At 39.7% G+C, this 22,449-nt stretch overlaps 1 protein-coding gene across 1 annotated transcript in view; it reads left to right on the top strand.

The window, feature by feature from the left end:
* Nucleotides 1-19,040, top strand: part of LOC140210896 (inter-alpha-trypsin inhibitor heavy chain H3-like) — an 87,648-nt gene extending 68,608 nt beyond the window's left edge. Inside the window, exons 19-24 of the mRNA XM_072280161.1 lie at nt 4,457-4,658; nt 5,764-5,936; nt 8,354-8,359; nt 15,105-15,185; nt 18,352-18,463; nt 18,559-19,040. Coding sequence (XP_072136262.1) covers nt 4,457-4,658; nt 5,764-5,936; nt 8,354-8,359; nt 15,105-15,185; nt 18,352-18,463; nt 18,559-18,703 — 719 coding nt within the window. The 3' untranslated portion in view covers nt 18,704-19,040. The remainder of the gene's footprint in view (nt 1-4,456; nt 4,659-5,763; nt 5,937-8,353; nt 8,360-15,104; nt 15,186-18,351; nt 18,464-18,558) is intronic.
* Nucleotides 19,041-22,449: the final 3,409 nt, after the last annotated feature.

Genomic DNA, 22,449 nt, shown 5'->3' with positions numbered 1-22,449 from the left:
TCAAAGCTGTTTGATAAAGGAAAAAAACCTTATCAGATAATAAAATATGCTATTAACCAGCTTCTGTACTTTAACGAGAAATCAAAGATTATGAAAATGATTTTAGAACGGCCCCCACAAATTTTGAAAGTCTTGGTTAGATTCAGAAATTGAACAACGAATCTTTTCTAAATTTAGGCATGCCATAACATCCCATAACCACTGAGCATGATTAGGCGGAACAGCATCCTTCCATTTAAACAAAAGCGCCCTCCTAGCCATAAGAGAGATAAAAGCCAGAATGTGCAAATCAGATGTCTTCAAGATGATATCTTTCCTTCCAACAATACCAAATAGGGCAGTCAAAGGATTAGGCTTAAAATTTACTTTAAAGAGTACAGAAAAAGTTTGGAATACTTCCGCCCAATATTTTCCTAGACTTGGGCATGTCCAAAACATATGTATAAATGAAGCTTCTCCATGGTTACACCTGTTACAGTATCCATATAAAAATGAGATAACTTATCCTTGGTCATATAAGCTCTATGGACCACTTTAAATTGTAGGAGGGAATGACAAACACATAATGATGAAGTATTAACCGATTTAAAAATTTCATTTCAAGTTTCTTCAGAAATTGAAGTCTCTAAATCTTGTTCCCAAAGAATTTTGATTTTGTCTAAGAATCATTTCTCATTCCCATCAACATATCATAAATATTGGATATTGAACCATTATAAAAAGATTTCATATTAAGAATTTCATCTAATAAGTTATTATCAGGACTATTAGGAAATGTATATAATTGAGATCGCAGCAAGTCTCTAATTTGTAAGTAACGAAAAAATGGGTTTTTGGTAAACTATATTTAGTTGACAATTGTTCGAATGAAGAAAGACTTCCTCCAACAAACAGATCCCGGAAGCATGTAATGCCCAATCCATCCCATTGTTTAAAAACTACATCAGTCGTAGAAGGCTTAAATTTTTTTTTTTAAAATGGGACTAGAAAGGGAAAATCTCCATAGACCAAAGTGTTTTCTAAATTGTATCCAAATCTTCAAAGTATGTTTGACTACCACATTTTCAGTTATCTAACTTAAGGATAAAGGAAGTGAAGATCCCAAAAGAGAGATAATAGAAAATTTATTAACAGAGTTAGCTTCTAACGAAACCCACCTTGGGCAGTCCTCATGATTAATATAATATAACCAAAATGTAAGATTCCGTATGTTAGCTGCCCGGTAATAAAACCTAAAATTTGGTAAAGCTAAACCTCCATTCTTTTTAACTTTCTGGAGATGGACTTCATTCAATCGAGGACATTTATTTTTCCATATGTAGGAGGATAAAATAGAGTGCAGAGAGTCAGAAAAGGATTTAGGAATAAAAACGGGTAAAGCCTGAAAAAGGTATATAAATTTATGTAAAGCATTCATTTTAATAGAATTAATTCAACCAATCAATGATAACGAAAGGGGCAACCAATTGGATAATGTTCTTTTTGTATAATTTAATAAAATAAGAAAATTTTCTTTAAATAGGTATTTATAATTCTTAGTAATTGTTACACTCAAATAAGTAAATTGGTTTCTTACAATTTTAAAAGGAAGGTTAATATCGGTTGATTCCAAATTATTCAAGGGAAAAAGTTCACTGTTGTGTAGGTTCAATTTATATCCAGAAAACTGACTAAAACAAGAGAGTACAAAAGGTAATGAAGTTTTGACATTAGAAATGTAAAGCAATAAATCATCTGCATAAAGTGAAGTTTTGTGGGTAGTACCCTTCCGTAAAATACCAGTGATATCATTAGATTCTCGAAAAGCAATAGCTAAAGGTTCTAAGGCCAGGTCAAAGAGCAAAGGACTCAAAGGGCACCGTGTTTTGTTCCATGTTGAAGTTTAAATGGTTTAGAATTCTGGGAATTAGTAAGAACCCGAGTAGAAGGAGATAAATATAGTAATTTAATCCATTAAATAACATTGGACCCAAAATTAAATTTTTCTAAAATTTTAAATAAATAATGCCATTCAACCTGATCAAAAGCCTTCTCAGCACCTAAGGATATCACACATTCTGATATCTTAGAAGGAGAATAGATAACATTTAATAACCGGCAAATATTAAAATGGGAATATCGATTTTAATAGAACCAGTCAGATCATCAGAAATGATAGATGGTAAGATATTTTCAATCCCACGAGCCAGAATTTTAGATAAGATTTTAGCATCAACATTAAGTAAGGAAATTGGTCTATATGAAGAACATTCAATTGGGTTCTTATTTTTTTTTTAAGGATAAGTGAAATAGGAGCTTCGTAAAAAGATTGCGGCAACCTACCTGACTTAAAAGAATCTGAAAAAACTAAACATAAATGAGGTATAAGCAAAGAAGAAAAAACCTTATAAAATTCTCCAGAAAATCCATCAGGACCTGGAGCTTTCCCTGAAAGCAGTGAGCGTACAGCCTCAGCAATTTCTTCATGAGAAATACATTAATACAACTGTTTTTGGTTATCAACAGAAAGCATAGGAATATTTAATTGGTCTAAAATATTATTCATTACAGTATTATCTTTAAGAGGATCAGAACTATAAAGCTTAGAATAAAATTCTCTAAAGGTATCATTTATTTCTAAATGATCAGTTGTCCTAACACCGTTAGCTTTATGAATTTCCTTAATCTGTCGTTTAGCACCGGAAGTTTTAATTTGGTTAGCCAATAATTTACCTTTTTTATTTCCATGAATATAAAATTGACTTTTATCCTTTAGGAGTTGAGTTTCAATAGGATATATTAATAAAATATCATATTTAGTTTTAATTTCAACCCATCTTTTATGTAAAACAGGATCTGAAGTCAAGGCATATTCTTCATCTAATTGTTTCAACTGATTGGCTAAATTAATTCTCTCTTTATTAGCTTTTTTTCTTAACACTTGCAGTATAAGAAATAATTTGTCCTCTAATATATGCTTTAAAGGCATCCCATATAAGAAGGCTAGAAGTCTCCTGTACCATATTCTCGTCAAAAAAGAGAGTAATTTGCCTCTCCGAGAACTTTAAAAAATCCTTGTCAGATTACGAAGTTAGATTAAAATGTCAGAATCTGTTTGTTTGAGGAAAACCAGGAAGATTTATGGATAAAAGCACAGGAGGATGGTCAGCGATAGCAATTTCTTTATATTCACAAGATCGAACTAATAGAATCATTTGGTTATCAATTTAAAAAATAGTCAATTCTGGAATATTTATGATGAACATGAGAGAAAAATGAATATTCTCTATCTGCTGGATATTAAAAAAATGCCATATATCAACAATACCACATTTCATTTGAAATGAGTGAATAAACAAAGCTGATTTATTAAGTGTCACTGGTTTAGAAGAAGACCGATCTAAAACTGGATCTAACCAGCAATTAAAGTCTCCTGCCATCACCAATGAGTATAAACTCAGATCAGGCAAAAATGAAAAAAAGCGCTCAAAGAATCCTGGGTTGTCTATATTTGGAGCATAAACATTAGCAAATACCAACGATTTAGTTTCTAATTTCCCTGATACTATAACAAAGCCCAAGTCCTTTTCTTCGCAGCATTCCTGTATGTTTTCTATGGCCTACACAGATGCACATGTTATTTGACTGAACTTTGGCAGTATTATCAGTTCCAGTAAGACAATATGAATGCTTTTAATTATCTGTAAAATGAAAAGAATTTAGTGTCAGAAAGTGAAAACAATGGTATTACTTCTACATTAATACATTTTTTCAATCTTCTGCCATTATTATTGCAACCAAAGTTAGCCCAAAGCTCAGTGACAATAGTGCTTGGAAGGTCAAGGGTAGAAACAGTTAAAGATGAAATTTTAAATATAGATGGTAAAGACTGTATTTAGTTTAGGAGTGACCAGATGTTGCTCCTTGGAAAAATATGGTCTTATTTCTCTGACAACATTCCAAAAGGTGTTTTGCATTGGGACTGCTGTCATGTATTGTACATCCGATACATCAGACACACAGGGACAATGCAGGCTTAGAAGAGCCCAGGCAAGCTTCCAGAATGACACAAAATGTTTACAAGCAAATTTCCAAGCCTATTTTCTGCTTTTTTTCCCACGTCTTTCCCTTTCTAATTGGTCTCTCAGTCATCATCTACCTTCATATTTTTATGTTTTTATGTTTTGGCTAGGCATAAGTAAAAATGATCACATATCACATCTGCTGTTATATATTTTTGGTTTTGTTATGGACATGTGGCTGTCCATATTCCAGATCTTCCCTGCCAATTACCGAACTTACCCCATGTTGACTCCTTACCTCCTTATATTTGTCATATCTTTCAGTTCTTCCTTATTACCTGTACAAGTGACCACTCATTATTTCTGTAAAGCAATAGTCATTCATAAATGTTCCATTTCTAATCAGAGTATTACTATTTATTGTTATTTCCTATATATTTATCATAAAACAACAGGCTTAAAAATAAATGGAGAATTAATAGGAGATAAGAGACCAGAAAATAGCCAGAAAATAACTACCTACTTTGGAACGTTTGGACTTGAAAACAGAAAAATCAATTTGAGAATATTAGTAACGACTGAAGTGATCACTATATTTTACGAGGAGGACAGGACTATTACTCCCTGGTCAGCAACAGTGACCTTAACATTTGAGAGGTATTGGCTGCACTTTAATAATAGAATCATAATATCTTTTAATATAGATTTATTTTCACTGGTTATGAAAATATGGTTGATGTCCCCCAACTAGTCTGGTGGAAATGAGAAGTTTAAAGCACTTGGTTTCTCTACTGCATGTTTCTGGTTTGATAAGTTTAAGGTCAGCTTTTCATTGCTTCGTAATTTTATGCCGAGCTATTTTTTTTTTAAGTTGTCTACCAGGGAAGGAATTAAATAAGGACAAGAACATTGTCACATAGAAAGGAAGGAATGTTGAGTGGCAACAAAACTCTGGATTCTCTTCAGCAACATCCTAAAAGGCAGTCTCAAAATTGCACAGGATTAAGTAACCTGGGAACAGCTCCAGGAATGGGCAACACTCATGGGATGTTCCTATTTATTGTGTGGATAATTGAATACAAACATAGGGATGGTACAGTATGCCTCGATTATATAGGACATAAGGAGGAATAAATGTGGAGTATGTTATACCTTTACATGGAGCTTTGCCTGAGTACACTCTTATGATGTTCTCAAAACATGCATGATAAAATTTATGTCATGAAAAAAAGTAATTTTGCTGCCTTCCTTAAAATGGAAGTGTATTGGAACAGGCCAGTGATACAATTAATGGAGCAGCTGTCTCACAGCTCGACAACCTGGGTTCAAGCCTGACCTTCGGTGTTCTTTTGGAGTTTGTATGTTCTCTCTGTGACCACATGGATTTCCCCCAGATGCTCTGGTTTCTTCACATATTCCAAAGACATTTAGGTTGGCGGGCCAATTAGCTCCAATGTGTAGGTGTGTGGTGGAATCTGGCAGTAGTTGACAGGAATGTGTGAACAATAAAATTAGGGTAGATCTAGTATAAATGAAGTGTTGACAGTTAGCACAGGCTCAGTGGGCCAAAAGATTTGTTTCTGCACTGTTTGACCCTATGGGCAGTAATTTCAATGAACTTCTTTTCACATATAGTCTCTGATTAAAAGGCGTTTAAAGACCTTCTTTTTATTTTTCAGGTTTTTTTTAACCAAAACTGTTATAACGAGTTGAAACAATTTCAGTTTGATAATAATAAAGCACTTTATCAAATTTTCCCTAGCTTCTCAATCTCGATCGTGAAAGAAAAGAATCTCACAGTAACGATGGGAGATGATGCAACATTCGTTATTGTGCTGCACCGGGTCTGGAAAAAGCACCCCCTACACAGAGACTTTCTGGGATTTTATACACTTGACAGCCTCAGGCTCTCCAATATGACGCATGGATTGCTTGGTATGTTAACTTCATGGTCAGAACATTCATTTACATGGTGTCACAAGGTATCCCAAAGCACTGCATTGCCAATGAAAAAGACAGTGTTGTAATATAAAAAAATTGATACCCAACACATACAGTACTGTGCAAAACTCTCAAGTGCACATATATATATAGCTAGGATGCCTTAGACATTTGCACAGTACTGTATTTGTCAACATGGAGCAGAGAGCGAGTTTTTAAATCTGCTGGGAGCAAAGGATGTTGGCAATGACAAGGTTAGAGCATTGTAGGAGGGGTGTGGGACGGGTGGCAGTGAAGGAGTGCCAGGGATCAGGTGTTGGGGCAGATGCAGACATGCTCAGTCCTAAGACATCAGGCAAGATAATTTGATTCTAAATGATTGGTTTATTTACCATTACAGAATGTCTCTCTGGTGATTTCCTGCTCCTTCCCCTCTCCCTTCTCTTTTCCCAACCATGATTCCCCTCTCCCTGTCCCCTTCCCACTCTCAGTCCACAATAGAGACCTATATCAGAATCAAGTTTATCATTACTTGCATGTCATGAAATTTCATTTTCTTTTGCAGCAGCAGTACAGTGCAATACATAAAATTACTACGGTACAGTGGAAAGGTTTTAGGTTCCCAAACTATACTTATGTGCCTAAGACTTTTGCGCAGTACTGTATATGACAAAATCTCAGAAATAAAACTGATATAAATGACAAAATAATCGGTTTTATTACTGTTGGTTAAAGTTAAATGTTAGTCAGGATATTAGGATAACTCACCCTAATGTACTGCAATCTCACATGTACTCTCAGGACATAATATCTTAGCTGAGCATCACATGTAACTGACAGTATGACAGTTTTTAGTACTGTACTGAAGGGACGGCCTCAGTTAAATGATTAACTGCCCAAATTCTGATTTTGACATTGAAAAGTACAGCACAGGAACAGGCCACTCGGCCCAGAATCTGGTGCCAGATCAGCTAAAAACTACCCAAGTAATCCCTCCTACCTACACCATGACCATATTCCTCCATCTTCCTTACATCCATGCGCCTATCCAAAGGTCTCTTAAAAGCCTCTAATGTATTTGCCACTACTACCAGACCAGGCAGCGCATTCCAGGCATCCACCACTCTCTGAGTGAAAAACTTCCCCTCACCTTCCCCTCAAACCTATCCCCTCTCACCTTCAAAGCATGCCCACTGGTGTTAGCCATTTCAACCCTGGGAAACAGACACTCTCCGTCCACTCTATCTATGCCTCTCATAATCTTGTAAACCTCATCAGATATCACCTCAGCCTCTGGGACTCCAGAGAAAACAACCCAAGTTTATCCAACCTCTCATAATAACACATGCCCTCTAAAGCAGGCAGCATCCTGGTGAACCTCCTCTGCACCCTCTGCAAAGCCTTAACATCCTTCCTACAGTGAGGCGACCACAACCATATGCAATACTCCAGATCTGGCCTAACCAAAGTTTTATAAAGTTGCAACACAACCTCCTGACTTTTGAAATCAATGCCTCGACTAATAAAAACAAGTATTCCACAAGCCTTCTTGACCTCCTTATCGACCTGTACAGCCAATTTCAAGGAGCTATGAACTTGGATCCCAAGATCTCTCTGACAGCAACACTGTTAAGGACCTTGGCCTTAACAGTATACTGTCTCCCTATATTTGCCCTACCAAGGTGCAACACCTCACATTTATCTGGGTTAAACTTCATCTGCCATTTCTCTGCCCATATCTGTAACTGATCTATATCATGCTGTATTCCTTGCCAGTTTTCTACACTATCCACAACTCAACCAATCTTGGTTTCATCTACAAGTATACTAACCCACCATATACATTTTCATCCAGGTCATTTATATACATTACAAACAGCAGAGGTCCCAGCACAGATCCCTGTGGAATTCCACTAAGCATAGGTCTCCAGCTTGAATAAGTCTCTTCAATCACGACCCTCGTCTTCTGTGTGCAAGCCAATTCTGAATCCAGACAGCCAATTCATCATGGATCCCATGCATCTTAATCTTCTGGATTAGCCTCCTATGAGGGAGTTTGTCAAGCACCTTACTAAAATCCATGTGAACAACATCCAATGCCCTACCCTCACCAATCTCTCTTGTCACCTTGTCAAAAAGCTCAGTCAAGTTGGTAAGGCATGACCTGCCACGTACAAAGCCATGCTGGATCTCCCTAATTAGGCCAGGGGTTTCCAAATGCTCATGTATCCTATCCCTCAGAATTTTCTCCAGCAATTTTGCTGCAATTGGCATGAGACTCACCAGTCTATGGTTCCCAGGATTTTTCCTTGTTCCCTTCTTAAATAGAAGCACAACATTAGCCACTCGCTATTCCTCCAGGATCTCGCCTGTGGCTTGAGAGGACATGAAGGTACTGATCAAGGGCCTAGCACCTTGTCTCTTGCCTCTTTCAATAACCTGGGGTAAATCCCATCAGGCCTTGGGGACTTATTCACCTTAACACTCATTAGGAAGTCCAATACTTCCTCCTCCTTGACCACTAAATGCCCTAGCGTATTTATGCACTCAGCACTGATATCCTGGTCCTCCATATCCTTTTCCTTGGTAAATATGGAAGCAAAGTACTCATTAAATATCTCACTCACATTCTCTGCATCCAAGCAAATGTTCCTCCCTTTATCTTACACTCTCCCTCTCCCTCGTTATCCTCTTGTTCTTAATGAACGTGTAGAATGCCTTGGGATTCACCTTAATCCTACTTTGCAAGGACTTTTCAAGGCCCCTCCTGGCTTTCTTAATTCCCTTCTTTAGTTTTTTTGTGGCTCCTTTATACTCCTCATGTGCTTCGTTTGATCCCAACTTCCAAAGCTTTACAGTTTTCCTTTTCCTTCTTGACTGAATTCATCACCTCTCTGGACATCCAGGTTCTCTTATCTTTCCATCCCTGTCCTTCCTTCTACGAGGAACATATCTTCCCTGTACTCTCTGCAATTGATCCCTAAGCCCCTTCCATACGTCTGATGTGGACTTGCCAGAGAAAAGATGTTCCCAGTTAAGGCTTCTTAGTTCCTGCCTGATGCCCTTTTAATTTGTCCTGCTCCAATTTAAAACTCTCCCACAAGGACCATACCTGTCCTTATCTATCACTGTCCTGAAAGTTAAGGAGCTGTGGTCATTGTTCCCTAACTGTTCACCCACTGGAAGGTCTGTCACCTGGCCCGGCTCATTACCCAACACCAGGTCTAAAACGGCCCTACTCTCATTGGACCATCCACATATTCTTTTAAGAAATCTTCCTGGATACACTTAACAAATTCAGTCCCATCTAAACCCTTAACACTAAGAAGGTCCCAGTTTATATTAGGGAAGTTGAAATCCTATTATTTTTACACATTTCCTTCATCTGATTACATATCTGTTCCTCAATGACCCGGTGGCTATCAGGAGATCTGTAGTTCAATCCCATCAGTGTGATTGTATCCTTTCCATTCCTGAGTTCCACCCAAATAGACTCAGTGTCTGACCCCACCCTGAAGTCTGCGCTGAGTGCATCTGTGATATAGAAACATAGCAACATAGAAAACATACAGCACAATACAGGCCCTTCAGCCCACAATGCTGTGCTGAACATGTACTTACTTTAGAAATTACCTAGGGTTACCCATAGCCCTCTATTTGTTTAAGCTCCATGTACCTACCGAGGAACCTCTTAAAAGACCCTATCGTATCAGCCTCCACCACCATCACTGGCAGCCCATTCCATGCACTTATCACTCTCTGCATTAAAAACTTACCCTTGAATCTCCTCTGTACCTACTTCCAAGCACCTTAAAACTGTGCCCTCTTGTGTTAGCCATTTCAGCCCTGGGAAAAAGCCTCTGACTATCCACATGATCAATGCCTCTCATCATGTTATACACCTCTATCAGATCACATCTTATTGTCTGTCACTCCAAGGAGAAAAGGCCAAGTTCACTCAAACTATTCTCAGAAGGCATGTTCCCCAATCCAGGCCACATCCGTGTAAATCTCCTCTGCACCTTTTCTATAGTTTCCACATCCTTCCTATAGTGAGGTGACCAGAACTGAGCACAGTACTTCAAGTGGGGCCTGACCAGGGTCCTATATGGCTGTAAGATTACCTCTCAGCTCTTAAACTCAATCCCATGGTTGATGAAGACCTTCTTAACCACAGAGTCAACCTGCGCGGCAGCTCTGAGAGTCTTATGAACTCGGACTCCAAGATCCCTCTGATCCTCCACACTGCCAAGAGTCTTACCATTAATGCTATATTCCGCCATCATATTTAGCCTACCAAAATGAACCACCTCACATTTATCTGGGTTGAACTCCATCTGCCACTTCTCAGCCCAGTGTTGCATCCTATCAGTGTCCCGCTGTAATCTCTGACAGCCCTCCACACTATCCACAACACCCCCAACCTTTGTGTCATCAGCAAACTTACTAACCCATCCCTTCACTTCCTCATCCAGGTCATTTATAAAAATCATGAAGAGAAGGGGTCCCAGAACAGATCCCTGAGGCGCACCACTGGTCACCAACCTCCATGAAGGATATGACCTGTCTACAACCACTCTCTGCCTTCTGTGGGCAAGCCAGTTCTGGATCCACAAAGCAAGGTCCCCTTGGATCCCATGCCTCCTTACTTTCTCAATAAGCCTTGCATGGAGTACCTTAGCAAATGCCTTGCTGAAATCCATATATCTTACATCTACTGCTCTACCTTCATCAACGTTTTTAGTCACATCCTCAAAAAATTCAATCAGGCTCGTATGGCATGACTTGCCTTTGACAAAGCTATGCTGACTTTCCTAATCATTTTATGCTTCTCCAAATGTTCATAAATGCTGCCTCTCAGGATCTTCTCCTTCAACTTACCAACCACTGAAGTAAGAATCACTGGTCTATAATTTCCTAGGCTATCTCTACTTCCTTTGTCGAATAAGGAAACAACATCTGCAACCCTCCAATCCTCCGGAACCTCTCCCGTCCTCATTGATGATACAAAGATCATCACCAGAGGCTCAGCAATCTCCTTCCTCACCTCCCACAGTAGCATGGGGTACATTTCGTCCAGTCCCAGAGACTTATCCAACTTGATGCTTTCCAAAAGCTCCAGGACATCCTCTTTCTTAATGTCTATGTGCTCAATTTTTTTAATCCACTGTAAGTCATTCCTACAATTGCCAAGGTCCTTTTCCGTAGTGAATAGAAACCATAGAAAAACTACAGCACAGAAACAGGCCTTTTGGCCCTTCTTGGCTGTGCCGAACCATTTTTCTGCCTAGTCCCACTGACCTGCACACAGACCATATCCCTCCATACACCTCCCATCCATGTATCTGTCCAATTTATTCTTAAATGTTAAAAAAGAACCTGCATTTTCCACCTCGTCTGGCAGCTCATTCCACACCCCCACCACTCTCTGTGTGAAGAAGACCCCCTAATGTTCCCTTTAATCTTTTCCCCCTTCACCCTTAACCCATGTCCTCTGGTTTTTTTCTCCCCTTGCCTCAGTGGAAAAAGCCTGCTTGCATTCACTCTATCTATACCCAGCATAATTTTATATACCTCTGTCAAATCTCCCCTCATTCTTCTACACTCCAGGGAATAAAGTCCTAACCTATTCAACCTCTCTCTGTAACTGAGTTTCTCAAGTCCTGACAACATCCTTGTAAACCTTCTCTGCACTCTTTCAACCTTATTAATATCCTTCTTGTAATTTGGTGACCAAAACTGAACACAATACTCCAGATTCAGCCTCATCAATGCCTTATACAACCTCATCATAACATTCCAGCTCTTATACTCAATACTTTGATTAATAAAGGCCAATGTACCAAAAGCTCTCTTTACGACCCTATCTACCTGTGATGCCACTTTTAGGGAATTTTGTATCTGTATTCCCAGATCCCTCTGTTCTATTGAACTCCTCAGTGCCTTACCATTTACCCTGTATGTTCTACCTTGGTTTGTCCTTCCAAAGTGCAATACCTTACACTTGTCTGTATTAAACTCCATCTGCCATTTTTCAGCCCATTTTTCCAGCTGGTCCAAATCCCTCTGCAAGCTTTGAAAACCTTCCTCACTGTCCACTACACCTCCAATCTTTGTATCATCAGCAAATTTGCTGATCCAATTTACCACATTATCATCCAGATCATTCATATAGATGACAAATAACAATGGACCCAGCACTGATCCCTGTGGCACACCACTAGTCACAGGCCTCCACTCGGAGAAGCAATCCTCTACTACCACCCTTTGGCTTCTTCCATTGAGCCAATGTCTAATCCAATTTACCACCTCACCATGTATACCTAAGCAAAGTATTCATTAAATATCTCTGCTATCTCCCCTGGTTCCATACAAATTTTTCCACTGTTACACTTGATTATTCCTATTGTCTCACATCTTATCCTCTTGCTCTTCACCTACTTGTAGAATGGCTTGGGTTTTCCTTAATCCTCCTCACCAAGGCCTTCTCATGGCCCCTTCTGGCTCTCCCAATTTTATTCTTAAGCTCCTTCCTGCTAGCCTTATAATCTTCTAGATCTCCATCTTTCCCTAGTTTTCTGAACCTTTCATAAATTTTCTTTTCTTCTTGACTAGATTTTCAACAGCCTTTGTACACCACGGTTCCTGTACCCTACCATACTTTCCCTGTCTCATTGGAATGTAGCTATGCAGAATGCCACACAAATATTCCCTGAACATTTGCCACATTTCTTCCGTACCTTTCCCTGAGAACATCTGTTCCCAATTTATGCTTCCAAGTTCCTACCTGATAGCTTGATATTTCCCCTTACTCCAATTAAACGCTTTCCTAACTTGTCTGTTCCCTCTCCAATACTGTGGTAAAGGAAATAGAATTATGATTACCATCTCCAAAATGCTCTCCCACTGAGAGACCTAACACCTGACCAGGTTCATTTCCCAATATCAGATCAAGTACAGCCTCTCCTCTTGTAGGCTTATCTACATATTGTGTCAGGAAACCTTCCTGAACACACCTAAGAAATTCCACCCCATCTAAGCCCCTTGCTCTAGGAAGATACCAATCAATATTTGGGAAATTAAAATCTCCCACCATAACAACCCTGTTATTATTACTCCTTTCCAGAATCTGTCTCCCTATCTGCCTCTCGATGTCCCTGTCACAATTGGGTGGTCTGTATTGTCCCTGATTAGTAGTGCAACTCCCACACACACTCTTACCTCCTTCACTATCTTTTATAAAACTTCAAAAACCTGGTACATTAATCACCCACTCCTGCTCCTTTCGCAACCAAGTTTCAGTAATGGTTACAACATCATAGTTCCATGTACTGATCCATGCCCTAAGTTCATCACCCTTGCCCATAATACTCAAAGCATTAAAATAAACACCATCTGATCCATCATAATTGTTATTTCAGTTTTGCATTTCAACACTCTCCCTGACATCTAACTTCTAGTCCAATTCTTCCCTCACTGACCTGGGACTCCAGTTCCCAGCTCTCTAACCTCGTGGCTAGGATGTTGGTTCCCCTCCAGTTCAGGTGCAACCCATTCCACTTGTACAGAATCCCGTCCCCAGAAAAGGTTCCAATGATCCAAGAACTTGAAACCCTGCCCCCTTCTCCATCTCCTCACCCACTCAGTCATCCATGCTATCATCCCATTTATACCTGCACTAGTCCGTGACATAGGGAGAAATCTCTCTTCAGCCTCTTTCTGAACTTTATATACTCTACGTAGGACCTCTTCTCCTTTTCTACCTATGTCATTGGTGCCAATATACGCCACGACTTCTGGCTATTCAAAGATTCAAAGTGCATTTATTATGAAAGAATGTATAAATTATACACCTTGAGATTTGTTTGAAAGAAACCCGAATAACCCAATTAAAAAAGAAGGACCATAACCACTGTGCTGAAAAAGAGGAAAGAAACACTCACACGTATCATGCAAACAACAGGAGCAAATGGCTACATTCCAAACCAGACTGTGTCCCTGGATCCCCACCCTGAGGCAGACGGAGCAGGCCCAAGCCACAATTTTAGTTCACTATATTAGTGGGGCAAAAACGCCATGAAACACACAGAGATGACTGCCACCAGAGCAGTTCACCGCCTCAACGCTGCAGGGAGAGGAATGAATATTGCGGGAAAGCAAGCGAAATCAGCATGACCCTCACGTCTGGTCCTGACACATGGGCTTTCCAGTCTATCTGGACCAGCGTGGAAATTGTCCAACCACTGGGCAATGCTTCACTCTAGGACCCAGATCCTGACAAACTGTATCAAAGTGGATAGTAAAAGCTTTTTTCAAGTACGTGAAAAATAGAGAGATGAGAGTGGATATAGGACCGCTAGAAAATGAGGCTGGAGAAATAATAATAATGAGCGACAAGGAGATGGCAGATGAACTATTGTCTTCACTGTGGAAGACAATAGCAGTGTATCAGATGTTGAAGGGTGTGAGGGAAGAGAATTGGGTGCAGTTACTCTTACAAGGGAGAAGGCGCTCAAAAAGTTGTAAGTCCTAGCGTACATAAGTCAGCCAGACCAAATGAACTGCACCCTAGGGTTCTGAAAGAGATAGATATTTCTGTTAGAGATTGTGGTAGCATTAGGAGTTATCCTTCAAAAATCATTGGACTTTGGCATGGTGCCAGAGGACTGGAAAATTGCCAATGCCACTCCACTCTTTAAGAAAGGAGAAAGGCAGCAGAAAAGAAATTATAGACCAGTTAGCCCAATGTCACTGGTTGGGATGTTGTTGGAGTCAATTGTTAAAGATGAGGTTATGGAGTACTGTGTGACATAAAACAAGATAGGACAAAGTCAGCATTGTTTCCTTAAGGGAAGATCTTGCCTGACAAGCCTGTTGAAATTCTAAGAGGAGATTACATGTAGGATAGATAAAGGGGATGCAGTGGATGTTGTATATTTGAACTTTCAGAAGATCTTTGATAAGGTGTCACACGTGAGGCTGTTTATCAAGTTAAGAGCCCATGGTATTACAGAAATGTTACTGGCATGATTAGAACACTGGCTGATTGGTAGGAGGCAGCGAGTTGGAATAAAAGGATCCTTTTCTGGTTGGTTGCCAGTGACTAGTGATGTTCTGCAGGGGTCAGTGTTGGGACCACTTCTTTTTATGCTGCACATCAAGGTGATGGAATAAATGGCTTTGCTGCCAGTTTTGCAGATGATATGAAGATTGGTGGAAGGGCAGATAGTGTTGAAGAAACAGGTAGACTGCAGGACAGATTAGGAGAATGGGCAAGAAAGTGGCAAGTGAAATACAATGTTGAAAATGCGTGGTCATGCACTTTGGTAGAAGAAATAAATGTGCAGACTATTTTCTAAATGGGGAGAAAATCCAAAAATCTGAGATGCAGAGGGACTTGGGAGTCCTTGTACAGACACCCTGAAGGTTAACTTGCAGGTTGGGTCAGTGGAAGATTTGCAGGAAGGGAAATGCAATTTTAGCATTCACTTTAAGATGTCCAGAATACAAGAGCAGGGATGTGATGCTGAGGCTTTATAAGGCACTGGTGAGGCCTCACCTTGAGTATTGTGAACAGTTCTGGGCTCCTCATCTAAGAAAAGATGTGCTGGCATTGGAGAGGGTCCAGAGGAGGTTCACGAGGATGAGTCTGGGAATGAAAGGGTTATCATATGAGAAATGTTTGATGTCCCTATATTTACTGGAATTTAGAAGGATGAGGGGGGACCTCATTGAAACCTTTCGAATGTTGAAAGGCCTAAACATGGTAGGTGTGGAAAGGATGTTTCCCATGGTCAGAGAGTCTAGGACAAGAGGGCACAGCCTCAGGATAGAGCAACATCCATTTAAAACAGAGATGTGGAGAAATTTCTTTAGCCAGAGGGTGGTGAAATTGTGGAATTTATTACCACAGGCAGTTGTGAAGGCCAGGTCTTTGGTTGTATTTAAGGCAGAGCTTGATAGGTTCTTGATTGGACATGGCTCAAAGGTTTTGGGGAGAAGGCTGGGAAGTAGAGCTGAGGAGGGAGTAATGGCAGAGCAGCCTTGATGGGCCAAATGGCCTGATACTGTTCCTATGTCCTCTGGTCTTATGGTTGCGGGGAGAAGGCTGGGGTGGGTGGGGCTGAGAAGGGGCAAAAAAGAATTAGCCAAGATTAAATGGCAGAACAGACTCGATCGGCTAAATGGACTAATTATGCTTCAATGTCTTATATTTGTTGTGGATAGAGCTAAGGAACTGCAAGGGTAAAAAGGCCCTGATGAGGAGTTATATAGAGACTCTCCCCACCCCCACTTTCCAAACAGTAGTGAAGATGTGGTCTACAAGTTACAATGGGAGATAGAAAATGCATGCCAAAAGGGCAATGTTACAATAATCATGGGGGATTTCAACATGCAGGTAGATTGGGAAAAGCAGATTGGTACAGGATGTCATAAGGAGGAATTTCTAGAATGCCTATGAGATGGCTTTTTAGAGCAGCTTGTGGTTGAGCCCACTGGGGGATCAGCTATTCCGGATTGGGTGTTGTGCAATGAACATGAATTGATTAGAGAGCTTGAAAGGAACCCTTAGGGGAAGTGATCATAATATGATCAAATTCACCCTGCAATTTGAGAAGAAGATAAAGTCAGATGTATCAGTATTACAGTGGAGTAAAGGGAATTACAGAGGGAGGAGCTAGCTGGAATTTCTGGAAGCAATTCGGAAGGCACAGGATGTATCCCAAAGAGGAAGAAGTATTCTTAAGGAAATATGACGTAATCGTGGCTAACAAGGGAAGTTGAAGCTAACATAAAAGCCAAAGAGAGGACATATAATAGAGTAAAAATTAATGTTAGAAGATTGTTAGAAAATTAAGTTAGAAGATTAAGAACTTTTAAAACGCCAGCAGAAGGCAACTAAAATATCATTAAGAAGGTAAAGATGGAATATTAAAGTAAGCTAGCCAATAATATTAAAGAGGATACCAAAACTTTCTTCAGATACATGAAGTGTATAAGACAAGCAAAAGGGGATATTGGACTGCTGGAAAACGATGCTGGAGAGGTTGTAATGGGGGACAAGGAAATGGTGGATGAACTGAATAAGTATTTTGCATCAGTCTTCACCGTGGAAGACACGAGCGGTATGGTAGAAATTCCAGGTGTCAGGGGTTCCAGAACTGTGTGATGTTCCTATCACTAGGGAGAAGGTTCTTAGGAAACTGAAAGGTCTGAAGGTACATGAGTCATCTGGACCAGATGGTGTACACCTCAGCGTTCTGAAAGAGGTGTCCGCAGAGATTGTGGAGGCATTAATAATCTCTCAAAAATCTGTAGAGTCTGGAATGGTTCCTGAAGACTGGAAAATTGCAAATGTTACTCCATTCTTCAAGAAGGGAGTGAGGCAGAAGAAAGGAAATTATAGGCCAGTTAGTCTGAACTCAGTGGTTGGGAGGAGTCAATTATTAAAGATGAGGTTTCGGGATACTTGGAGGTACGTGGTAAAATAGGCCGCAGTCAGCTTGGTTTCCTCAAGGGAAGTTCCACTCCTATGTCTTATACTCACTCTTCAAACTTTGGTCGGTCTCTGACACCAGCACTTGCGCAGCCCAAAAAGACTGGCCTTTCCCAAACCTGCTCCTTTTATCCTCTGTCTCTCCCAGCCTCCGTGGGGCTTTGGCTTTGACACGGACACTCACATTCTTCATGCCTGAACCACCAAGAAAAGTTCTTGGTTGTATGTCTGTCACTGCCTGCTTACAGTGAGCCAAAGTAGAACTGAAATTTGACATAACGATTAGATCGCTACCATTGTGTTGTAGATAGGTATTGGTTTAGTATTGTCATACGTACCTAAATACAGTAAAAGTATATCTTGTATATTGTTTATACAGATCATGATACAGTTCATTGAGGTAGAACAATAACAACACAGAACAAGTCTAAAAGCTACAAAGAAAGTGCAGTGCAGGTAAACAAAGTACGAGATCATAATGAGATGGTTTGAGAGGTCAGGAGACTACCTTACTCCACAAGAGGTCTGTTCAAGGGCAGAAGTTGTCCTTGTGCCTAGTGGTTTGTGCTTTCAGGCGTTTGTATCTTCTGCCCAATTGGTGGGGGGGGGGGGGGGCTGGATGCAGTCTTTGATTATTTTGACTGATTTACTGAGGCAGCAAGAAATACAGACAGAGTCCATTGAGGGGAGGTTGATTACCATGATGTGTTGAGCTGTGTCCATATCTCTACAGTTTCTTGCAGTCACGTGCAGAACAATTCATATACCAAGCTTTTATGCATCAAGAGAGAATGCTTTCTATAGTGTATCAATTAAAAATTGTTAAGGAGCGATGGGAACATGCCATATTTCTGTAGCTAGTTACACATTGTAATTTCTAGCAGAATAATTCTTACTTTTTCATTGATTCAGGTCAATTTTACCATGACATTAAAGCTAAAATATACCACATTCACTCTGGATCAGACCCACAGACACCAAGTGCAACAATGCTTGTGAAAGGTCAGACCCTCACAGTAACAAGGTAAAAGCCTTAATTGTGGTGTCATTTTTCTGTGTTTTGGGATGTGTTATTCAAATTTTCTTTGTTTTTTACATCTTCATTGTATTCCTTGCTAGAGGATGGCAGAAGGATTACCGACTGGATTCAAATCGGGGTGCCAATGTCCCTTGCTGGTTTGTGCACAACAATGGCAAAGGATTCATTGATGGAATACACACTGACTATATTGTGTCCTCTTTATTTGATTCAACAACATCATAATGTCTCAAAGTTAAAAGTAAAAGTATATATATGTATATTACCTTAAGATTCATATTCAACCAGGTATTTACAGGAAGATGATGTACAATAGAACTTAATGAAGATCTATATGTAAACAGAAAAAAAGACTCACTAACATCAATGTGCAAAAGACAAACTGGAAATAAAAATAATATTGAGAAAATGAGATGTAGAGTCCTTGAAAGTGAGTCTGTAGATTGTAGAATCAGTTTAAAGTTGTTGTGAATGAAGTTATCCACACCAGTTCAGGAGCCTGGTGGTTGTAAGTTAATAACTGTTCCTGAAGTTTGGATCTAACCAGCTTATCAAATAAAAATGGTGAAAATATGTAACTACAATTGGTACATTAATTCCTTTGCATACAGTTTATGTCAAAAAAATTGCATTGCACTTCATTCTAAATCTAGTGGTTATAATGCAGAAATACAGTGACTATAAATAATTCATTACTTGGTAGCCACACTATTAGATCAAGCTCATGGCATCGATGTAATGGCTTCATTTTACAGCGGCCTAACCGTACCTACATTTCAGACATTCCAGATGAATTAGTTCTTGATTGTACTTTGCAAGTGTAACCCTCTCACCGTAGGCTCATAATGAGTTAGCCATTACTATGAATACAAGCTAATAGCAACGTAACTCCACAATGCTTGAGAATAACAATGAAAAGGCCATTTCCAATAAAGAAACATGTCTAGGGTAAATATAAAACATAAAAATCTGAATGTTCCTTTAAGGGAACATAGGATTGATACTTGTATGAACACTGACCACCCATACAATTTTACTGTTTGCTAGAAAGCAATAGTTTAACTCAGTATAAACTTAGATTAAGGTTATATTGACAAAATATTTTAAACTATAACAAACAAAATATAGAAAAGGTCCCATTACATATAGATTAGCCTAAGGTGTGAGCTCATTGTTGTGTAATCAATCCAGGTTTGCTTCACTCTATTTACTCACAGTGCCAAATAATTTTGCCTGAAAACACAGTCCAAGCAAAATATAAAGAAATATCCAAGGACAAGGTGTCGAACATTCTCCAAGGCCATGTGATAACTAGCTAATTATAAGCTATTTGTATATTCTCCATGAAACTATTGGTGCATGAGGATTTTCTGACAGCAGTATCTGCCCTTCTAAATGGGTTCTGCCAGCATTTCACCATGTTCTTCACTCATGTTTGTCATCCATCTCCATTGTTTCATCTCTCTCCTTCTTCGTCCAGCTATCTCCAGAAAATGGCTACCACCCACTCCCAATCCCTCTAGAATGTGCCGGGGCACCTCATTGGACAAAATGTTAACAAGACAAGTTCTATTAGCTAATTCAACAAGCCTAACTTATCAATCAACTGAATTACTTGATTGTGTAATATAATTAAAGGAACACATTGCATTTTGAGAAAATCTGCAGAAGTAAAGACCCAAATGCATGGTCTTAAACAGCTCTAATGATGCTATACAGCCACACAAACATGGACTACTCAAACAATGATGCTGCAGTCCTGCAGTACTTAACAGAGCTGATCTCAAGGTTTAGTGACTGTTTACTGCACACTCTCGCTAAGAAGATGGGTCTTACCATCATCCCTCGGTCAAGCAGCTGCTGGGTGGGACAGGAAGTGCAGTCTTTCAGCCGGTTTCTGCTCGAGTTGTTCATGGCCAATTACCCAATTGTCCAAATATTAACAAATTTCTTCTTACCTGCTCTAGTTTACTGAGCAGCATAGCATCTGCACAGCTTCAATTAACACAATATCCAAAACAAATTCATAAATTTTAAAAAATGCCAGATCTCATTCAAGCATCCTCCTTATTTATTCTTTTGAAATTGGTCTTCCAAATACGTTGTTTATCTTGATGCTGCCATGCAATGCACCTAAGCTGCAACATGTCCTGACTTTCACTGGAGGACATGGGCCAGATTTGGACTGCACCTTAACAGCTCCGACTGCCAAACATATACGCACCAGGAAAATAATTGATGTGGAAGCATAAATCTTGGAGACAACAGATTTATGCTCCCTAGAAGAGCTGCCACATCCCCAGAAGGTTCTTGCGTTGCTGATATACCCTGAAAACCACTATAAAACTGGTATCCTGTGTTCTGATGCCAGTAGCAAACTGAACTCATTAAGAGGGATCTGAGTTTCTTCAAGCAGACACTGATATTGTGTGGTTTCTGCATAAGAAGGTGGAACTGATTAATTGCAGCATTATGTTTGGATCAGCATGTGAGCAAATGGAATTGCCCTCATCTTTCCTCCCTTAGAGAAGTGGCTCAACACACAAGGTTTTGATTGGCACTAGGTTGTTCCATGCATAGAACATAGAACAGTACAGTCTCTTCACCCACAATGTTGTGCCGACCTTTTAACCTACTCAAAGATCAACCTAACCATTCCCTCTTACACAGCCCTCCATTTTTCTATCATCCATGTTCCTACCAAAGAGTTTCTTAAGTGTCCTTAATATATCTCCCTCTACCACCCACCCCTGGTAGGCCATTCCACGCACCCACCATTCTGTGTAAAAAAAGACTTGCCTCTGACTCCAATCACCCTATGTTTTCCTCGAATCATCTCATGTTAGCGATTCCCACCCTGGGTCGAGACCCATCTTCAAGACTGAAAAGCAGCGGAATAAAGAGGTGGGGGGGGGAGGGGAAGGAGGCTTTATAGAAGGTGACAGGTGAAGCCAAATGGGTGGGAAGAGTCGACGACTGCTGAAGAAGGAATCTGATAGAGAAGGCAAGTGGACCATAGGAGAAAGGGAAGGAGCAGGGGACCAAGAGGGAAGTGATAGGCAGGTGAGACAAGGTAAAAGGTCAGTGGGGAATAGAGGCAGAAGGGTTTTTTTACTGCAAGGAGAAATCAATATTCATGCTATCAGGTTAGAGGCTTATCAGACAGAATATAAGGTATTGCTCCTCTGTCCTGAGGGTGGCCTCATCTTGCATGAAGACATTGAATGCAAAATAAATCAGCTTTAAAGTTGTCTTGTAAAGGCAGTTTTGCAGCCTTCACACACAAAAATCATTCAAACTTTACATCACATGCAGAGCTCAAAGATTTTTAGGTGATCATCTAAAACCGACTATGGGATGGAGGAACTATTTATACAAATAAGCTACAATGATGGAGAGTAATTGGACAACAAATTTATATGGTAGTAGGAATTTAACTGTTCGTTTCCAATAGACTGAATATCCACAACTTACAAATCCACAGAGAATTAACAATCAAGTTCCAAAAGGTAATGCCCAAACTATTGCCGGAATGAAACCCATTCAACTTCCTTTCAAGATGTTGATAAACTGAGAACTTTTCTCATAATTGCACGTGTACATGATAAAAGCTCGAAACATCAAACAGGAAAGCACGCCAATGAAAGGATATAGACTATTTCATGGACAGAGGAGCGAGAAATTTGTATTTCTCAGACCTATAGTAAACAGACAAGGTTAAGATGAAACAATCAAATGGGTGGAGAGAGTTGTGTCAATCACATTGTGATGAGTGTGATTCTTGTATTATAAAATAAAGAGTCTTTAAGGCAGGTTTGAGCATCTTCAAGGAAACTGTGGACAGGATTGATATCCTGATGCAGAAGAACAAAATCCTTGGAATGATTGCTGGCTGGTGGAATTTGAAGTCATCCAGAGTTAACATGGACGTTAAAAAGGAGCATTTGATGATAGAAATTGCAGATGATTGT

Source organism: Mobula birostris, chromosome 16, assembly GCF_030028105.1.
Source record: "Mobula birostris isolate sMobBir1 chromosome 16, sMobBir1.hap1, whole genome shotgun sequence".
NCBI classification, from domain to species: Eukaryota; Metazoa; Chordata; class Chondrichthyes; order Myliobatiformes; family Myliobatidae; genus Mobula; species Mobula birostris.
Note: the sequence above shows the minus strand (reverse complement) of the source record. Positions and strands in the feature narration are given on the sequence as shown.